Consider the following 18,366-nt stretch of genomic DNA (forward strand, 5'->3'; position numbering starts at 1 on the left):
CCACAAACTCACTTTTATTCCTCATTTTATCTCATATAAATAATCCACATATTCCGTCTAAGTCATATCGGATTAGTAATACAATATTTGACTTTTTGTATTAACTAAAAATCCGCAAACTTATGCAGTTATGCTGATTTCAATATTGAAATCAAGCACTATTAATTACACGGAAGTTATACTCCCTCGGTCTCAAATTATCTGTCCTGCTTTTTAAAAATAGTTGTCTCAAATACCTTAACTATGAGTAAGTATTAAATGAAAAAAGATTATATTTAAAAAATTAAAAACTTTTCCTATTTAATATTTTCTTAAAAGACATATAAAAGAGAAACATGACAGATAATTTGAGACAGAGGAAGTATAATTAATCTGAAACGTAGGAAATATTAGTTATGAAGAATTATATACCAGAAACCAAAGTTGCATGAGTAATGCAAAGATTAAAATTTACTCCATTATACATCAAACCAGACGACCCCTAGTCCCCTAGGCCGTATTAAGTATAATTCGCCGAGGTAGCTTTAATTAATGATATAGTTGCACTATCTGGTTGAAATTCAAGGTAGGAGGTGAGATTTCTGGAAAGTTCGTTATATTTCCCGGCTATTTTTTATTTATTATCGTCCACAGAAAATTATTTAAAATTACAAGTAGGAGAATCTAACATGTATCGTCCACGTGTCAAAAATGTGACCAACAAGTCTATACACATAATAACAGGACCTCTATTAGCTCTTTTTACTCTATTGCTAGGTTTAATTTGAGAAAACATGGTAGCATCATCTATGGCTGTGGCATCAACAAAATCTACATTTTTCCACTGTGCGTCATCTTCTAGGGAATTTGGATCCAATTTCAGTAGTGGGGTTCCAATAAAGAGTCTTAATTTTCAGTTAAAAAGCAGAAGAAGTAAAGCTAGAAATGAAGTTTGTTTGGTAGTATCTGCTACTGGTTCTGGTAAAATTTCGGAAGAGAACAATGATGTTAGTGGGGGAAGATTTTACCTCAATTTCACTGGATTTCCTTTCCCTCTTGGTCCTTTCCTTAATAGACGCACAATTAGAACTGAGGTAACCATTAGTTTTTTCTTGCAATTATGCTTGCTGTTTAGTGTTTATGTGCCAAAATGGAATCACCTGATTAGTCATATTTCATGATTTTAATGATAATTTAAAGGATTCTTTTTGGACTATGCTTAGTATTTTAACCTGTTGTAGTAGGTAATCTGCCTTATTTTGCTGGTCACTAATCCCACTATTTATAGACAGTTACCTGTAATTATTTTTTATGAAGGGGAGCCTTGGTGTAACTGATAAAGTTGCTGCCGTGACCAGGTGGTCATGTTTTCAAGCCGTGGAAACAGCTTCGTAAGGCTGCATACAATAGAGCCTTGTGGTCCGGCCCTTCTCCGGACCCCGCGCATAGCGGGAGCTTAGTGCACTGGGCTGCACAAGGGCATATGCAGAACTTTTTGTAAGCAGCATCGTATCTACATAAATAAAATAAATAAACAAGTATTATTTAATATCATTTTTTCACGAGTTGAAAGCCTTGGCCCAATGGTTTAGTCGAATATTATTGCAAAGGAAGGTATAGGTTCAATTCTCCTTAGCCTCAGATATTCAAAAAATAGAATGTCTAGGTCCATATTAGAACTTGTGAACTTTACAAGCCCAAATACGAGCTTGACCAGCGGACCCAGAAGTACTCTCTGCCAGGAAGCGGTGTCATTGCTATATCTCGCTTCAATTTTACAAAATATTAGTATAATCATTTAATATTTTTTTCCGGCGAAGCGGTGTCGGATGACACTGTTTCGACCCATGTGCATCCGCCCCTGGGGCTGCCCTTACCTGTAATTATTTTTATGTGACGTCTCTTTACAGTATCAGTTTATAGAAGTTAAACTCTAATTATGATTGTCTTTTTCCATACAACTTGATTTACTTCTCTTTGGATTCTTTTGAATCGAAGTGTCCTCGTTTGATATAGAGATCTTTAAAAGAGAAAGATTAACTTAAACCATGAGCTATAGCTTAAAGGAAAATGAATCTAAAAGTGGGTTATATCCTGTGACCACTTCATCTAAAAGGAATGTTAAGCTGGTATGGAGGGGACACATTTATTTAATGTTAGGTCTGCAATACGTCCCTTCATGTTTGAGTCAAATATGCAATGTTGCACGGACTCTCCAAAATACTGCCGCACCCGTGTCGGATTCTCCAAAAATACACTGCTTTTGGAGAATCCGACGCACCCGGCGATATTTTCGGAGAGTCCGAGCAACATAGCAAGTATGTGGAAATTCATTTTGATATTGAGTGGCGGTGAGACATGGACCCAGTACGACTCTCTACTATCTAACTATTTAGTAGTGTTTTGTGGGTCTACATCATTCTTTTTGCTGCATTTCAGATCAATTCACCACATTGTAGGATGTCTACTATTAGGAGTAACTACTAAACTTTACCACCAACACCAACATCAAGTGTTACTTCAGGAATTATGTTGTTCTTGGAACACGGAAATAATATGACAAACATATATAAGAAGACATTACCAAACCTAGATACTGAAAAACAATCTTTGACCTGAGGTTCTGTGATAGCTATTAGCTCAGATACTCCAAGCCGTACCTGTGTTGGATCCTCCAAAAATAGTGCATGTGAGGGTCCGATATGGGTGCAGCCGAAATTGTGGAGGATCCGAGCAACACAGGGTGATGGAATGAAGTGACTTGAGGAAATATACTCATGCCTGCTAGTTCTTTTGGCTCTGTAAAGGCTTAACAGTTAAGCAAAACTCAAAATCTTTTGGAGAAGCAACTTTCATGTTTAACTAAAACGGATATCTGGGAGAAATAACAAGTTTCGCTAATAAAATTCCTGGTAGGTGTACTATCATAATGAAATATACGGCATTTAAGACTCCGGATTTGGACTAACTAGAACAGTCTTAATTTACCTGTCTTTTTTGAATTGTTACATTAGGTGATTGATAGATATAGCTCAGCATCATAATCTGTAGAGAGGATCTTCAGAAAAGCTGTATGTATTCAGACAGAGTACCCATATTGTGCTACTAACACTTTTTCATCATTAGTATCTCAGGTTGCCAAAGACAGCATATGGTTATTTGAGCAAGAGCAAGCATTGGGATTCAGCAGTGTTTCAACAAACATCAGAATGACTGTCATCAAACTTAAATCTGGTGAATTGTGGGTTCATGCTCCTATTGCTCCAACCAAAGAGTGTATTCAGGTAACTCTAAAGCCAACATAACTATCCTTGCTTTTTCAGTAGATTAGATTTTGGATGATATTTTCTCAGTATTTCAAGGATTGAAATGACTAGAAATTATAGGGGCCGTTTCCCATCTTTATTTTTGATGAAGTTGATAGGGGTTCTTGTTTACTGATGGTGTTGATCTGCGATTGACTCTAAACATGGTTTATTATTGTTAAAAGAGTTTAAGATTTGTGCACTAACAGTTGATAGATTTTTACGTTATCGTGTTAAGTTGATCTACTATAACATGTAACTGTTCATAATAAGCCTGATATGTTTAACCTGACAAATAGAGTAATCACCTACTGTAGCCTGTTAAAATGAGTTGATCAGTTTATACAACTTAAATCCAAAAAATGTTGATATTTACCAGTGTGTTTTCCTTTTGCAGCTCGTGAAAGAGTTAGGTTATCCAGTGAAATATATCGTCCTTCCTACATTTGCGTATGAGCACAAAATATTTGTTGGCCCCTTCTCCAGAAAGTTCCCAAAGGCTGAGGTATGGGTAGCACCAAGGCAATGGAGTTGGCCTTTAAACTTGCCTCTTGAGTTTTTTGGGATTTTCCGCTCAAAAACACTAAAAAATGAGGATATGTCGACACCATGGGCTGATGATATTGAGCAGAAGGTTTTGAGCTCTCCAGAAGTTGGTAACAGACTCAGCACTCATATAATTTCGAATTATGCAGCTGTACCTTGTATTTCAAATCTAATAAACTTTTGCCTATTGGTTTTTAGGAATTGGACCATATGTTGAGGTGGCTTTCTATCATAAACGTTCAAGGACGCTACTGGTGACAGATGCTGTGATATTTGTCCCGAAGACTCCACCTGAATGTATTAGCAAAGAATCCTTGTTAGCATCTGCAGAGAATGGTTTGGCTGTTAAACTACTTAGTAAAGGAAAAGAAGTCTCTGATGAACCTGTTGTTGACAACAAAATCAATCGACAGAAAGGTTAGCCCTCTATTGATAACCAAGAAGTTGATGAACACCTGAATTGTGTGACAATCTCATCTAAAAGCATATTAAGTTGCCTGCTCGGATATTAGAGAGGCTGCACTTTATATACTTAATATTTTCAACATGACAGATCCAAGAAATTGCTTAGAAATTTGCTTTATCTGTATTTTCTGCATTTTTTCAGGATGGGAGAGGATGGTTCTTCAGATTTTGTTTCTAGGTCCATCAAATCTTCTGGAGCCAAATGCTAGCTTTGCTCAGATGTCACAAAAGCTAATTGTTTCACCAATTGTTAAAACATTGGTTTTCAGCAAAGTTCCTGAAAAGGCAAGTCACCTACTACTCTCTTCCATTTACATGAGTAATACAGTATATATCTCGGCTTATTGTGTAATCAATATGCTAATCTCTGGTGCAGCCTAACACTCAGCATTTTTCTAATTGAAATCAATGCAACTGTGTTCCGAGAGAGCAAAATTTTATTTACTTAAATTATATAACGTCTCAAAAACCTTATTAAAATATTATTTTTTTGCTTTTCGATAGTCGTGAGATTGGAACTTAGGATCTCCTCAGCTACCATGTTGAAGTTTATTACCATATCATCTAAAAACTTAAACTATAAGAGCGAGCACACTTTATTTACTTATATTATAATATTTCTCGACAGCTACCACATATCTTTAGAGTGGCCTACAACAGTTTGGTCCATTCGTCATCAGAGGAGAAGCAACTAAGATCCTTTTTCTGTTAGGAGAAAGTGTAGGAGTGTCTGCTTTCTGATGATCTTGTGTTTTCCTTAAAACTTCAGGTTAGAGATTGGATTGACAGCATAGTTCGAGACTGGAGATTCACGAGAATTATCCCTGCTCATTTTGCAGCTCCGATAAATGCAAGCAGGTCAGATTTGTTAGCAGCGTTTGCATTTCTTGATGATCTCTTGGGCGAGCGATATGTCACTCGGCCTTCTATCTCGCTTCTCTTCACTTCACTATTAGGAAAGGCTGCTAGCTATTTCCCTCCGGATGACATGAGGACCCTATCATCCCTGGATCAATTCTTAGTGTCTGTTGGAGCAGTGAAGAAAACCGTCTCAGGTCGTAAAAGATGACAGAAAATATACAAATGTACACTAATTGTTAGTATTGGAAATGCTTTAAACGATGAAAGCAAAGTTTTCTACACTTATCAGTAAAGAAATTGTAATCATAGCGTAATAGTAATCACGAGAGTTTAGCTCGACTTTGTGCACCATATATTTACAATTGAGCTCTGAGCTCGAATCTCCCCAGTATAACATTGTCAACACTTAGCAATACATCTTAATCTAAAGTGAAAATTAGCAAAACCTATAGTAGCTTTTGGAGTACTATAATTACAAGAAATGGCACAACACCAAGATAATAAGCCTCAAACTACATGACCAACAAGATAAACACATCCCGGTTTAACTTCTGAAATAGTTTTCAAGTCAAAGTGCTCGAGTGACACAAGGCAGCAGAAGAGCTGCAGCTGAAAAAAGATAGGACTACTGAAATTGGACGGGTCAAATATGCTGCTGGTTATCATCTCCATCTCCAGTTTCATCAGTGAAATCTAAGCCTACGATACTCATCTTGCCAACGTTAACTGCAAGTTCTAGCTGTTAGGAATGTGGGAGAGAAGATAAGAAGGGTGGAGAGAAATTACTTCCACGCAACAACAATATAAGCTTAACACTGGATTTGCAAATAAGACACCAACCAGACATAGTTAAATTTTTATTTGTACCTTTCCGTCGAGGAAAGATGGCTTAAGTAGGGTCTGGATGTAATCTGGTCAAATTAACACAGAGAGTTGTTCGACTGATTCTCAAAATCAAAACCAACTCCATAAAAGCTTCATATCTAATTAGGTAGTCACAGAGATCTATGCAGAAGGTCTTCATTTAGCCAGTATTCAGGAGGCAAAAGAAAAAAAAATAAAGGATGCATTAACAGGTAGATATCTCAAAAGATACCCAAGGATCACCAACGTCAAGCACAAAACTATTTTGATGAGATCAAGAGAAAATTGTTTATCCGTGATCTGGCAGTCGGAACAAATATTTCATCCATTCTTAGCATGCTGCAGATCATAACAAATTGGTGCAAATAATGGTGAAATTTCCAGGTTGGATGTTTAATTGAGGTAAAGATTTGAAAAGCCTCCTTCTTCTTTGTGTCCCTTATTAGGAAAAAGAAGGTGCAGGAGAGACGGTAAACTTTGAACTGCCACGAGGAGCAGCAGCACAAAAGTATACCCAAGTCATGAAACCTGGTAGTCTAAAACTGTTGTTTGATATACATATAAGAAAAATTATTTGACATAAAATTGTTGGGCCATAACTAAAATGATTTGAGAAAGGCAAAAACCATTATCAGGTTCATATTACGATCAGAAAGAGAAATCTTGCAAACTGTAAAATGATAGGAATATGGTAACTTTACCAACAGCATCAATCCCGGCTAATTTGGGCATGAACTTGTTGATATGGTCCTCAGCTGCTTTACCTGCTTTCAGTGTCTCACACTCGAAAGAAACAAGAATCTTGTGCTTCTGGTCCTTCTGGTCAACCATATTCACGACATCATCTTCCCATCTAGTGATAAAGAAATACAACACAATTAGGAAAGTACAACGGAGAGAAGTCTTTAACTCATATAGCCATCCTTAGCCATATGTTTGATGATCATTTCTGCTACATGAATATGCTTCTTCGTGGCTATATTCCCTTGAACCTATTGTACTCATTTGAATCGTCTATTTCATGGTCCTCTTTCAAAAAATAACATTCTTTTTAAAAGATAGAGAAACTAAGGTTTAGAGTTCTAAAGTACAGCTAATAGGTTCGGAAGATGACTCTAGTCCATACACTATCAAATCCTAGATTAAATTTACACCCAAGTCTCAGCCCTCTATCCACTCCTTCGCATCCACCTCAGCAAAAGCATTATAGGGTGTGTACAGGTTTGCCGATAAAAAAATTGAATGGATTCAAGTAGAGTTTTCACAAATGCAAAAAAATGCTTCCATTTCAAATTTCAATCATATTCCTAGTCGAATAGTGAGGACTAGAATACACACTAGAAGAACTCTAAAAGGTTTCACAGAAGGTATATATTTTGTTGCTACAGAGAAACCCTTCAGAGTTCAGATTAAAGCAAGAACTTTCATTTCTAAAACAGACTTCCAGTAAATCTCAGACTACTTACCCATGAGCATGGTCAACGTTATGTATCCTAGCAGCATCATGTCCTCTGCACTCCACTATGACGTCCCTTTCTCTCTTTTTCTATGATACACCACAATTAAGGAAATAAGAAAGATCAAGCTTTGCTGATCACCCGCTGGTAAGATCGCTAAGCTAACAAGTTAATTACAAAGAAATAATGGTAATATGATTGGAGGAGAACCATAGTTAATGGCTCTTACATTGTAGTCAATTATTGTGAGCTTGACCAGGCGGTAGTCCTCGCCCCTGCTGCATTCCCTTTCGCAAACCATCTCTTTCAAGGAAAAACAAATTAGTTCAAAATCTGATGAAACACCCCAATATTTGATGTATAGACACGCTAGAAGTGATCTCAACCATGATAAAGGAGGGTCACACTAGGACCTAGGTTGATGACAAGTATAAAAATAATTTACCATGACAAATCCTACGAATACAGAATTTGTCAGGAGACTTAGAACGTGCACACCTAGCCACATGCTACCTATAGTGGGAATGGATGTAAAAGATTTGTATGACTGACCCCAATTAGTTTGGAATTGAGGCATAGCAGATATTTATGAGCGACCTCATTCACCTTTCTTCTGGAACCTAATTTAGTTACTTCTACTATATCTCAATTAGTAGATTGATTAGAGATATAGTAAAAGCAACTAAATTAGGCTACAAAAAAAAGTGAATAGAAGAGAGAGTTGAAAGATTATTTAACTTAACTGTTTCACTTTAGTCCATAGAGAAGTTCACAAGTAGGATATAACAAGGTTTCAAAGTTAGTGACATGTGTTACAAACCCAAACATTTTTTCATTTTCTCATAGTGCTAATATCGAGACCAGCTTGTGGGCATCTCAACTATTCCATCGGGTACCTGTTACCTCCCACCAGCATAGGTACCGGATAACTTTGCCCCAAGGCTTAGCATCTTGACAATTCCACTGAACACATGCTACCTCCTACCATTACAAGTAGGATTACTTTGCCTGGAAAAACTTAGGGAGATGAAAATAAATCACCTAGTATAGTTATAAACCCAATATTATTCAAAGGACCCAAATGTACCTTTTTTATTTATGACAGTGATGTTTGACCCAACTTGTGCGCACCTCGAATATTCCATCAGAAACCTAGTACCTTCCACCAGCACGTGTACTAGGTAACTCTACACCTCAAGACTTATAGCCTGTTTGGCCAAGCTTCTTTTTGGCCAAAAGTGCTTTTTTTTTGCCAAAAACACTTTTGGCCAAAAATTGAGGTGTTTGGCCAAGCTTTTGGAAGGAAAAAAAGTACTTTTGAGGAGAAGCAGAAGCAGTTTTGGAGAAGCAGAAAAAAGTAGCTTCTCTCCAAAAGCACTTTTTTGAGAAGCACTTTTGAGAAAAATACACTTAGAAGCAGTTTTTAAAGCTTGGCCAAACACTAATTGCTGCTCAGAAGTACTTTTCCAACTAATTAGCCAAATACAAACTGCTTCTCACCAAAAGTACTTTTGAAAAAAGCACTTTTGAAAAAAAGCACTTCTCAAAATAAGCTGATTTTTGCAGCTTGGTCAAACGGGCTATTAGATAGAAAGGAAGCTATCACATACTCCCTCCGTTTCAATTTAGATAATGTAGTTTGACTTGGCACAAAGGAAAAATAGAAGATTTTTGAAATATGCGGTCCTAAAAGCTTAAGGGGCAAAAGCTTTGCGGGGCCATGACATTTGTATGGCTATAAAAGCTTCTCATTAACGGTTAAATGGATAAAATAAAAAATTTAAAAGTTAAATTATTTCCAAATATAAAAATGTGTCATTTTTTTTAAATGTACTAATAAGAAATGTGTGTCATTTAATTGCGACGGAGGGAGTAGTATTTTTTGCCTCCGAGACGGAGCCCGAACCTAAGACCTGATGATTCTCCACCCGCTTTATTGCCTAATAGGCCAACCCTTGTGTGCAAAAGACCCAAATGTACTTAAACCAAAACACAAACCCTCATTAGTGGAGGGAACTACTCATTACCTATGCATTCCAACTAAGGTAAAGCAGATACATTATTCGTGACAAAATGAGTAATTATACCAGTGCCATGGATACCATAACAGATAGAATGGGGAAGATGAATGAAGTGACCCGAAATTGACCCGTCTTCTAGGAGTGCTATTGATGCTACCCCTTCCATAACTTTTCCTTCCATTTCTTCTTCACCTGTAAGTATTAAAAAGCTGTTTGTATAAATAATATTAACTTTACAAGAGCAAATCTTATGTACATACAAAGTTGATTAAACTTTTTACCCATTGCTGCTGCTGGAACTATGGTAAATGTGACTGTGTCACTGTGTGACTGTGTATGTGTGTGAGAGAGAGAGGGGGTGGAAGTGTGGGTAGCCGGAGAGGTGGAATAGGGCTTGCAGATAAAAGAATGGGCCGGATCTAAGCAAGATCCGCCAGATCCACTAGTGAAAGCCCATTATGGCCCACCAAATATGCATGCAGACTGAGGTCAATGACACAAATAACTAAGTGCATTTAGTGTCACCATTTAAATTTTGACCCATTCAGAAGATTATAGGAAACAACCTTACGCCAGAATTTTGAAGCAAGCTAGTACACTGAAACTATCTATTATGTTAAGTGGCCGTCACCTTCTCATCAGCAATCACCATCGCCAAGAATGGCATTGTCGCAAAGCTTTATCGTGTCATACACCCTTTCAATTGCTGCCCGGAGGACCAAACCTGACTGCTGGGACAAGCTTGGTATACTGTATTCCCTTTATCGACAGGCCCGAGGAGTGTTCCCTCTCTTATTTTCCGTTTTTTTAAGATAAGAAAGGAGACAATATGCCCGTCAACTTCAAGATCCATTACGTGTCCAGGGACTTTTGTTCTTCTTGGCATCTGTTATTTTTAATGTGCTACCCCTTTCTTTTCTTCCAAACTCGGTCGAATACGTCGTTAACCTTTGTGGTGGATCGACGAGAGTGCGCCTAGCTAGGAGTGTGGTTGGTGTTGAAGGTACAAGAGGGGGGTGAATTATTTATTTTTAAACTTAATTGCTATTAGTTGACTAGTTTTTCAATTAGTCGACTAGATGTAATAACTTGATAGCAGTAACGACAGAATTTAAGATGCTGAAATTAAATGTAGGAATTAAAGACACCAGAATTTTTATACTGGTTCGGATTCAATGTGAATCCTAGTCCAGTCCCCTTGGGTTGCAAGGGAGTTCTTTTTCAGTGAATGAGTTTCTTCGAGTACACAGAGAATGGTGTGATCTACACCGATAGCTTAGTTTCTATATCACTCATTTCTTTTGATACAATGTCTCACTAGTGTTGTTCTCTCTTTCTTCTCTAACTTGTTACACAGGAGGTCTTAGTAGAGCTACAATGTTTGTTTGCAGTAGAACAAAGAGAGGATGTTTGGTTCGATCAAAGTATATGTGCTGAGGTGTGATTACAAGTTTAAATACTTTGAGAGAGGCTTGAATTCTGGAGAGATTTGCCAACCCAAGAGATTTGATCCTTGGAAAGAGATTGATTCTTTCCAAAAATAAGGTTATTCCACACGGCTCAAACTAACGAGAGGCTTTAAATATTTTCCCTTGAGCGCGATCCCGGAATCTTGATCCTTCCAGATTTAGATACTTGATTGAATATTCTGCAAGATCTTCGATATACTTGATTTATTTGATCCCTTTAGTTTAGCCTTGATTGATTCCGTCAGTATCAATTTCTTCCTTTAATCACGCCGGCTTTCCTTGATTGACTCTGATTGATTCCTTCAATCTTGTATGCTGATCCATGCGTTCCTTGATCAATGCTATCCATGAGTTCCTATAGAAAGAGCAAATATATTATTTTCATCGTTAAAATCAGATCTAACAATCTCCCCCTTTTTGATGATGACAAAATAATATATGTATAAACAACAGTTGACTTACCTGTATTTTACTCCCCCTCAATAAGAGCAGCTGACTTTGGCTGGTGCTAGTTTGTTTGAGGCGCATATAGTCGACTGCTTCAGGTTTTGTGACTTCCCCTCAAGGAGTCCCAAACTGACCTACCCATAGTCGACTTATTATGTACCTGCACAATACATATATCTTTTCTCCCCCTTTTTGACATCAGCAAAGAGGGAATAGGGAAAAAAACACGGCATGCGAAAATAGGATTCATAGCAGAATGTACTAGCAGAGTTAGAACATAACAAAAGAAAGAAAAATTATCCACCGACTGATATTTCAGTCCAAAAACAACACAACAAAAAAAAATTGTCTTAAACTTCCACATTAGCGACGCAGAAAATAGGTAAGAGTATTGCAGATAGCCTCCTTCAGTTGATCAAAGCTAGCATTGGCTGAGACACTCATTCCATCAAGCCTGTCATGAACCTCCTTAAATGCCTTGACATCATTTTCCCTTACTCTGAGAACCGCAACCCGTATCTTGGAGACATCAGATCATGTTTCTTTGGAGATGGCATGAATGGTATACCAACAGTGGACTGAGTGGCAATGAGAAGATCTTTGATTGCAGAGAGCTGATTGTCAATGGCACTAAGTTTCTCAACAAGGTTAGGATCACTATGGCTAGGATGGGAAGCAAAAGGTTTGGGTTTGGAGTCTGTATGAGCAGTCTTGACATCTCCTTCTTGTTTCTTGACCCATGAGCCCTTCACACACACATATCCCATACTTGCAAAAGCTCTGGAGTTGTAAGATTTTGAAATAGAGATAAAAGGATATGCAGATATGGAAATATTGTGAGCTTCCAGAATGTGAGTGATAGCCATACCATAGGGTAGACTAGTGGGATTTTCTGCACTCTCAATCATAAAATTGATTACCCAGGAGGACAGTTTGATTTTGAGTTTGGTCACAAGGCAATAGACCAGAAAAGTATCTTTTAGAGAGAAGGTGGAGAAAGAGCCAGTACGGGGAAGCAGAATGGTTGCAACAATGTAGGCTAGAACACGAGTTTCAAAACTAACATCACTAGGGCCTAGCTGGTTTGGGAGAGATTCAGATGGACACTCAGCAATACATCTCTTGGCTTGATCAAAGGAAATTTCAAAATCATCGGGCTAGGAATTTTTAAAAAGCATAGGGAAACCAGAACACTTACACTAAAAAATCGAATCAAACATGGCACAATCAAGAATAATACGCTTTCGTAACACTAAGGACTCCAACTTATCAGACTTACTAGAGCGAAGATTAGCATAAAACATTCTCACTAGGGGTTCATAGACTTTAGGCGGAGGAGCAGAGAAAAACTTAGACCACCCTTGATAAACGAAAAGATCATTTACCTTACAATTTAGGGCTTCCATGTCATCAAGGTCGACTACCCTCCCATGAGCAATACTTTTAGGGCAATGAAGAAGTCCCTATTTGGAGAATCCCAGAAATTGAGTTCCGACTCAAGAGAACTGGAAAGGTCGATTTTTTATTTCTTTGGAGTAGGGAAAATAGGGGGTTCTTCCATGGGTCTTTTTCCCAAGGCTTTTTCTCCTAAGGGTTGAGAATGATCAGAGAAGTCCGCCTGAGAAGAGGCAAACCCCTCAGAATGATCGGACCCTAGGTCTACTTGTTCAGGGGGCTGAGAAGGGGGTTTTGCCCTGGAGCGGGTGCTCTTTCTAGTGGAGGCAGAGGGATGTTTGGGTTGTTTGGCCATTGAAGAAGGTTTTGGTTGAGCAAGTTTTCGGAGAAGGGTTTTTAGGTAATAGAGACGATGGAGATTGAAAAGAAAGTTCAGCATAAAAAGAGGGTTTCTGACGGTTGAGTACAGAAAAGGAAAAGGCGTCAGTTGATCAGACACGATGATTGACTTTCCTTCTTTGAACTCTGCGACTGATGTGAAAAGAGAGGAAAAAGGAGGGAAATCGGAGGCGTAATTAATGAGTAAGAAAAGATATGGAACATTTGAGATACAAAATAAAATAATGACACATAGGTCCTAATATTAACTATTAATGCAAATAATTCCAAGTAAATCTCTTAGTGAACAAAATCTCTCTTCTAATAAAGGCTTGGTAAAAATATCCGTTAATTCATCAGTTGTTCCAACAAAAGATATTTCTATATTTTCCTTAAGGACATGATCTCTAATGAAGTGATGCTTGATGTCTATATGTTTTGCCCTAGAATGATGTACAAGATTTTTAGAGAGACATATAGCACTAGAATTATCACAGAAAATTGGTATAGGTTTAAAAGAAAGTTCATAGTCACCAAGTTGATGAGACATCCACAATAATTGTGCACAGCATTGTCCAATAGCGATGTATTAAGCTTCAGTAGTAGATAGTGCAACTGATGCTTGTTTTTTACTGTTTCAGGAAATTAATGCTTTACCAAGTAATTGACATGTTCCACTTGTGTTTTTTCTGTCTTCCTTTTCACCTGCAAGATTAGCATCTGAAAACCCTTCTAATTTAAACGTGTTAGAGCGAGGATACCATAGTCCATGAGAGACAGTTCCAATAAGATATCGAATAATTCTTTTTAATGCAGTCAGATGTGATTCCTTGGGAGCTGACTGAAACCTGGCACATTTATAGACACTAAACATAATATCCGGTCGGCTGGCAGTTAGATATAGAAGTGAGTCAATTATTCCACGATACTTAGTTTCATCAACAGGGATTCCCTGTTCGTCTTTGTCGAAGCTCGTTGAAGGACTCATTGGTGTGCCAATGGCTAGCATTACTCATGCTGAATTTTTGGATCAATTCCTTTGTATATTTGGTCTGACATATAAACGTTCCTTCTTCAGATTGTTGAATTTGAAGTCCAAGGAAGAACGTTAGCTCTCCCATCATGCTCATTTCGAACTCACTTTGCATAAGATTTGAAAATTCCTTGCACATAAGAGGATGAGCACTACCAAATATAATATCATCAACATAAATCTGAATAATGAGATTACCTTCTGATGATCTTTTAATAAATAGAGTAGTGTCTACTTTACCTCTTGTAAAATCATGATCAATAAAAAATGAACTGAGTCTTTCATACCGTGCTCGTGGAGCTTGCTTCAGTCCATACAGTGCTTTGGTTAGCTTATATACATGATAGGGAAATTTTGAATTTACAAACCCAGGAGGTTGGTTCACGTATACTTCTTCTTCAATAAAACCATTCAAGAAGGCACTTTTGGCGTCCATTTGAAACAACCTGAATCCCTTAAAAGATGCATATGCCAGAAGGATTCGTATAGACTCCAGTCGAGCTACTTGCGCAAATGTTTCGTCATAGTCGACTCCTTCCTGTTGTGAATATCCTTGAGCAACTAATCTGGCTTTGTTTCTTACAACCTTTCCATCCTCATTCAATTTATTTCTGAAAATCCACTTTGTTCCAATTACAGGAACGTTTTCAGGTTTGGGTATCAGTTTCCATACTTAATTTTTGCCAAATTGATCTAACTCTTCCTGCATCGCTTGCATCCAACTTGAGTCTTTTAGAGCTTCCTCTATCTTCTTTGGCTCAATCTGAGAGATTAATGCTATGCTTTCTTTCTTTTTGAGAGCTCCCCTGGTTTTCATTCCTTCGTTTGGATCCCTTATGATGAATTTTTGAGGAATTCAGGTTCACTTCTCCATTCATTTGGACGAGTTGTATGAGTAGTTCATTAATTGACTCTATCGCAGCATCAGATCCATCAATTGACTTTTGAGATTTGCTTGTCTCCTGAATGTCTTGAACTTGATCTTCATCACCTGCAGTAATTCCTTTCTCGACCGAGGAGTTATTTTCATCAAATATAACATGTACAGATTCTTCCACACATAATGTGTATTTATTATAGACTCTAAAGGATCTACTATTTAATGAATAGCCCAGAAAAATACCTTCATCACTTCTTGGATCGAATTTTCCAAGATTGTCCTTACCGTTGTTGTGAATAAAACACTTACTTCCAAAGGGATAAAAATAACTGATATTAGGACGTTTACCTTTCCATAGTTCATAAGGATTTTTCTTCAAAATGGGCCTTATGAGACATCGGTTGAGAATGTGACATGATGTACTTACTCCTTCTGCCCAGAAATAATTTGGCAGTGAATGATCTAGGAACATAGTTCTTGCCATATCTTGTAGGGTTCTGTTTTTCCTTTTAACGACTCCATTCTGTTGGGGTGATCGTGGTGCAAAGAAGTTATGAGTATATCCTTGATCATTACAAAAGTCTTCAAATGCTCTGCTTTCAAATTCTCCTCCATGATCACTCTGGATTGTTGCGATCAGATACCCCTTTTCTCTTTCAACCTTCTTACAGAAAATCTCAAAAAATTTCAATGCTTCATCTTTATGAGATAAGAAAATCACCCAAGTGAAACGTGAGTAATCATCAACAATAACAAAAGTATATCGTTTTCCTCCTATACTAGCAGTTCTAGTAGGCCCAAATAAGTCCATGTGAAGTAGTTCAAAGGTTTAGAGGTAGATACAATATCTTTGTTTTTGAAAGAGTTTCTAGTTTGTTTTCCTATTTGACAGGCGTCACAAATATGATTTCTAGAGAAATTCAGTTTGGGTAAACCAATAACCAACTCATGCTTAGATAATTTTTCTATCAAATACATGCTTGCATGACCAAGTTTCCTATTCCATAACCAATGATCATCAGATATGGATGTTAAACAGATATGACCACTTATATTTTCAAAACCGTCAAGAATATAAACGTTTACATACCTTTTACCTGGGAGGATTATTTTACTTGTCTCATCTTCAATAGCACAGCCTTTTTTCTTAAAATTTACCTCATATCTTAAGTTTCATAGCTGACTTATACTCAGAAGATTGTAGTTAAGTCCATCGACGAGATAAACCTTAGTAATATCGCAGTTGTTATTGAAGCGAATTGTTCCAGTACCGATTATTTTTCCTTTTGAGTCATCGCCAAACTTAACGCTTCCTCCATCTATTTTTGTAACTTCCTTGAACAGGTTTTTATCACCTATCATGTGACTGGAACACGCACTGTCTAAGTACCATTTTCCTTTGCGGCTTCTCATGTGGTGTTCCTGCAAAACATTGTGATTACTTTCTTTTAGGTACTAAAGCTTGCTTGGGTCCTGGTGGGTTAGTACTACTAGGTTCAGAATTGTTTTTGGGTTTCCAAATCCATCCTGAAATATTTGACTTACAAAAACGACAAAAAGAATATTTATGTCCATTTTTATTGTAGTAGTGACACGTAACTCCTGACCCATTTTTAGGTCTTTCATTAGTGCTAGTACTAGTGGACTCTGTTCTGACTGGTCCTTCTCCAGTTGACTTGTAAGTCGCCTGGTTTGACCTGATAGAACTATGACTGGTGGATTTGCGCATGCCATTGAGTTGCATTTGCAATTCCTCAAACTCTTCTTAAAGTACTTCTTTTTCGATTTCACATACTTCATGTTTGAGCTTCCAGTTTTTTACTTCTTTATTGAGTCTCTTAAGCTCATTCATCATTTTTTGAGACTCTTTCAAAGTCAGATCAAGAATATCCTGCAACTCATTGCATCTTTCACAGTTATAAGATCTTACCTCGCTTGTTTCACCTCGTGCCATGAAACAGTTCTCATTGTTATCTTTGCATTCGTCGTCTGAAGTGTCCTCATCTGTCCAGTATCCTGAAGATTTGTTCATATCGTTTTCCAGAATCGTCATCATGAAGCAAATATTTGCTATCTCTTCGTGCTCTGAACTGTCTTCATCGCTCCAACTTCTGAATGATTTGTTCTTGTTGAAGCCTCTGGAGATTTTCCTTTGATCTGGGCACTCAACTTGAATGTGTCCAAATCTTCCACACTCATAGCATTTTTCATCATTCTTATCTTGTTCGTTATATTGCCTGGATCGCCTAGGTGGAATCCTTCCTCTCCTCGTATTCCTGAATCTTCTCATTAAACCATCCATGTTTCTTGACATCATAGCAACCTGTTCTTGAAGAGCTTCAGGATCATTATCGATATCATTCTCAGCTATTTCAGTTGTGGCCTTAAATGCGACAGTTTTCTTCTTTTCTTCTTGGTTGGTTTTCTTAAGATGTGTCTTTTCAAAGGTTATGAGTTCTCCTCGAAGTTCATCATAAGATAACTTATTCAGATCCTGAGATTCAAGTGTGACTACTTTGGTCTGCCAAGTAGTTGGTAGGCTTCTAAGAATCTTTCTAACTTGATCACCACTTGAATATGGTTTGCCGAAGGCTTTCAGATCGCTAATGATTTTGCTGAATCTGGCAAACATCTCTTCAATAGACTCTCCTTCTTTCATTTGGAAGAGTTCGTAATCATGAACCAACATGTTGATATGTGTTTCCTTTACTGCTGGTTCCTTCGTATGTAACCTCAAGCTTGTCCCACATCTCTTTGGTTGTGTCACAACTGGAGATTTTCTCATACTCTTCACCACTTATAGCATTATAAAGCAAGTTTCTCGCCTTATTGTTGACTTGTACCACTACCATTTGCTCATTCGTATATGAATCTATATCTTCAGGATCAGCAAGTGGTTGAGCGGTAGCCGACAGAGGATAATTCCCCTTTTTGATAACTCTCCAAACTTTAACATCATATGCCTTTGCATATATTTCCATACACTTTTCAGTGGGAGAAATGTTGTCCATTGAAGTATGGTGGCCTTACTTGCGAAGTTCCTTCCTGGAAGAATGCTCCTATGATAACTATATTTGCCATGATCTTTTTTCACAAGTTGTTAAGCAAAAGAAAAATGTGAGTCTTGCTCTGATACCAATTGAAGGTAGAAGAGGGGGGGGGGGGGGGGGGTGTCGTTACTGTATCAAGTTATTACATCTAGTCGACTAATTGAAAAACTAGTCAACATAATAGCAATTAAGTTTAAAAATAAACAATTCACCCCC

General features: G+C 37.6%; 3 protein-coding genes across 6 annotated transcripts; 1 reads left to right on the top strand and 2 right to left on the bottom strand.

Moving 5' to 3' along the window:
* The first annotated feature begins 562 nt into the window (after positions 1-562).
* Positions 563-5,495, top strand: LOC109240687. Its single transcript, XM_019407354.1, has 6 exons — positions 563-1,073; positions 3,114-3,263; positions 3,682-3,940; positions 4,029-4,247; positions 4,438-4,580; positions 5,065-5,495. Exons 1-6 carry the CDS (start codon positions 774-776, stop codon positions 5,362-5,364), a joined length of 1,371 nt encoding a protein of 456 aa, XP_019262899.1. The 5' UTR covers positions 563-773; the 3' UTR covers positions 5,365-5,495.
* LOC109240688 lies at positions 5,233-9,950 on the bottom strand. 4 transcript variants are annotated; one of them, XM_019407358.1, is made up of 6 exons: positions 9,780-9,946; positions 9,565-9,690; positions 7,707-7,780; positions 7,487-7,566; positions 6,722-6,873; positions 5,233-5,320 (listed from the first exon to the last, which is right to left on the bottom strand). In XM_019407358.1, exons 1-6 carry the CDS (start codon positions 9,781-9,783, stop codon positions 5,307-5,309), a joined length of 450 nt encoding a protein of 149 aa, XP_019262903.1. In that variant the 5' UTR covers positions 9,784-9,946; the 3' UTR covers positions 5,233-5,306. The 4 variants fall into 4 exon arrangements, with proteins under 4 accessions (XP_019262903.1, XP_019262901.1, XP_019262900.1 ...); XM_019407356.1 differs by lacking the exon at positions 5,233-5,320 and adding an exon at positions 5,446-5,882 and having other exon boundaries at positions 6,785-6,873; positions 9,780-9,950; XM_019407355.1 differs by lacking the exon at positions 5,233-5,320 and adding an exon at positions 5,446-5,882 and having other exon boundaries at positions 9,780-9,939.
* Positions 9,951-16,273: 6,323 nt separating this feature from the next.
* Positions 16,274-17,732, bottom strand: LOC109240680. Its single transcript, XM_019407346.1, has 2 exons — positions 17,045-17,732; positions 16,274-16,455 (listed from the first exon to the last, which is right to left on the bottom strand). The coding sequence occupies exons 1-2, from the start codon at positions 17,730-17,732 to the stop codon at positions 16,274-16,276; spliced, it is 870 nt and encodes a 289-aa protein (XP_019262891.1).
* Between the last annotated feature and the right edge of the window lie 634 nt (positions 17,733-18,366).

The sequence above is a fragment of the Nicotiana attenuata genome, unplaced genomic scaffold (assembly GCF_001879085.1).
Source record: "Nicotiana attenuata strain UT unplaced genomic scaffold, NIATTr2, whole genome shotgun sequence".
Classification (NCBI taxonomy): Eukaryota; Viridiplantae; Streptophyta; class Magnoliopsida; order Solanales; family Solanaceae; genus Nicotiana; species Nicotiana attenuata.

Bases quoted from the DNA above. Each gene is read 5' to 3' on its own strand.
- LOC109240687 (XM_019407354.1), top strand. From the start codon at position 774: ATGGTAGCATCATCTATGGCTGTGGCATCAACAAAATCTACATTTTTC. The intron at 4,248-4,437 runs GTTAGCCCTCTA...GCATTTTTTCAG, and splicing joins CAAAATCAATCGACAGAAAG to GATGGGAGAGGATGGTTCTT. The intron at 4,581-5,064 runs GCAAGTCACCTA...TTAAAACTTCAG, and splicing joins TCAGCAAAGTTCCTGAAAAG to GTTAGAGATTGGATTGACAG.
- LOC109240688 (XM_019407355.1), bottom strand. The intron at 7,567-7,706 runs GTAAGAGCCATT...GGTGTATCATAG, and splicing joins TCACAATAATTGACTACAAT to AAAAAGAGAGAAAGGGACGT. The intron at 5,883-6,721 runs GTAAAGTTACCA...TAGAACTTGCAG, and splicing joins AGCCGGGATTGATGCTGTTG to TTAACGTTGGCAAGATGAGT.
- LOC109240680 (XM_019407346.1), bottom strand. From the start codon at position 17,732: ATGTTTGCCAGATTCAGCAAAATCATTAGCGATCTGAAAGCCTTCGGC. The intron at 16,456-17,044 runs GTGAAACAAGCG...GTCACATGATAG, and splicing joins GAACTGTTTCATGGCACGAG to GTGATAAAAACCTGTTCAAG.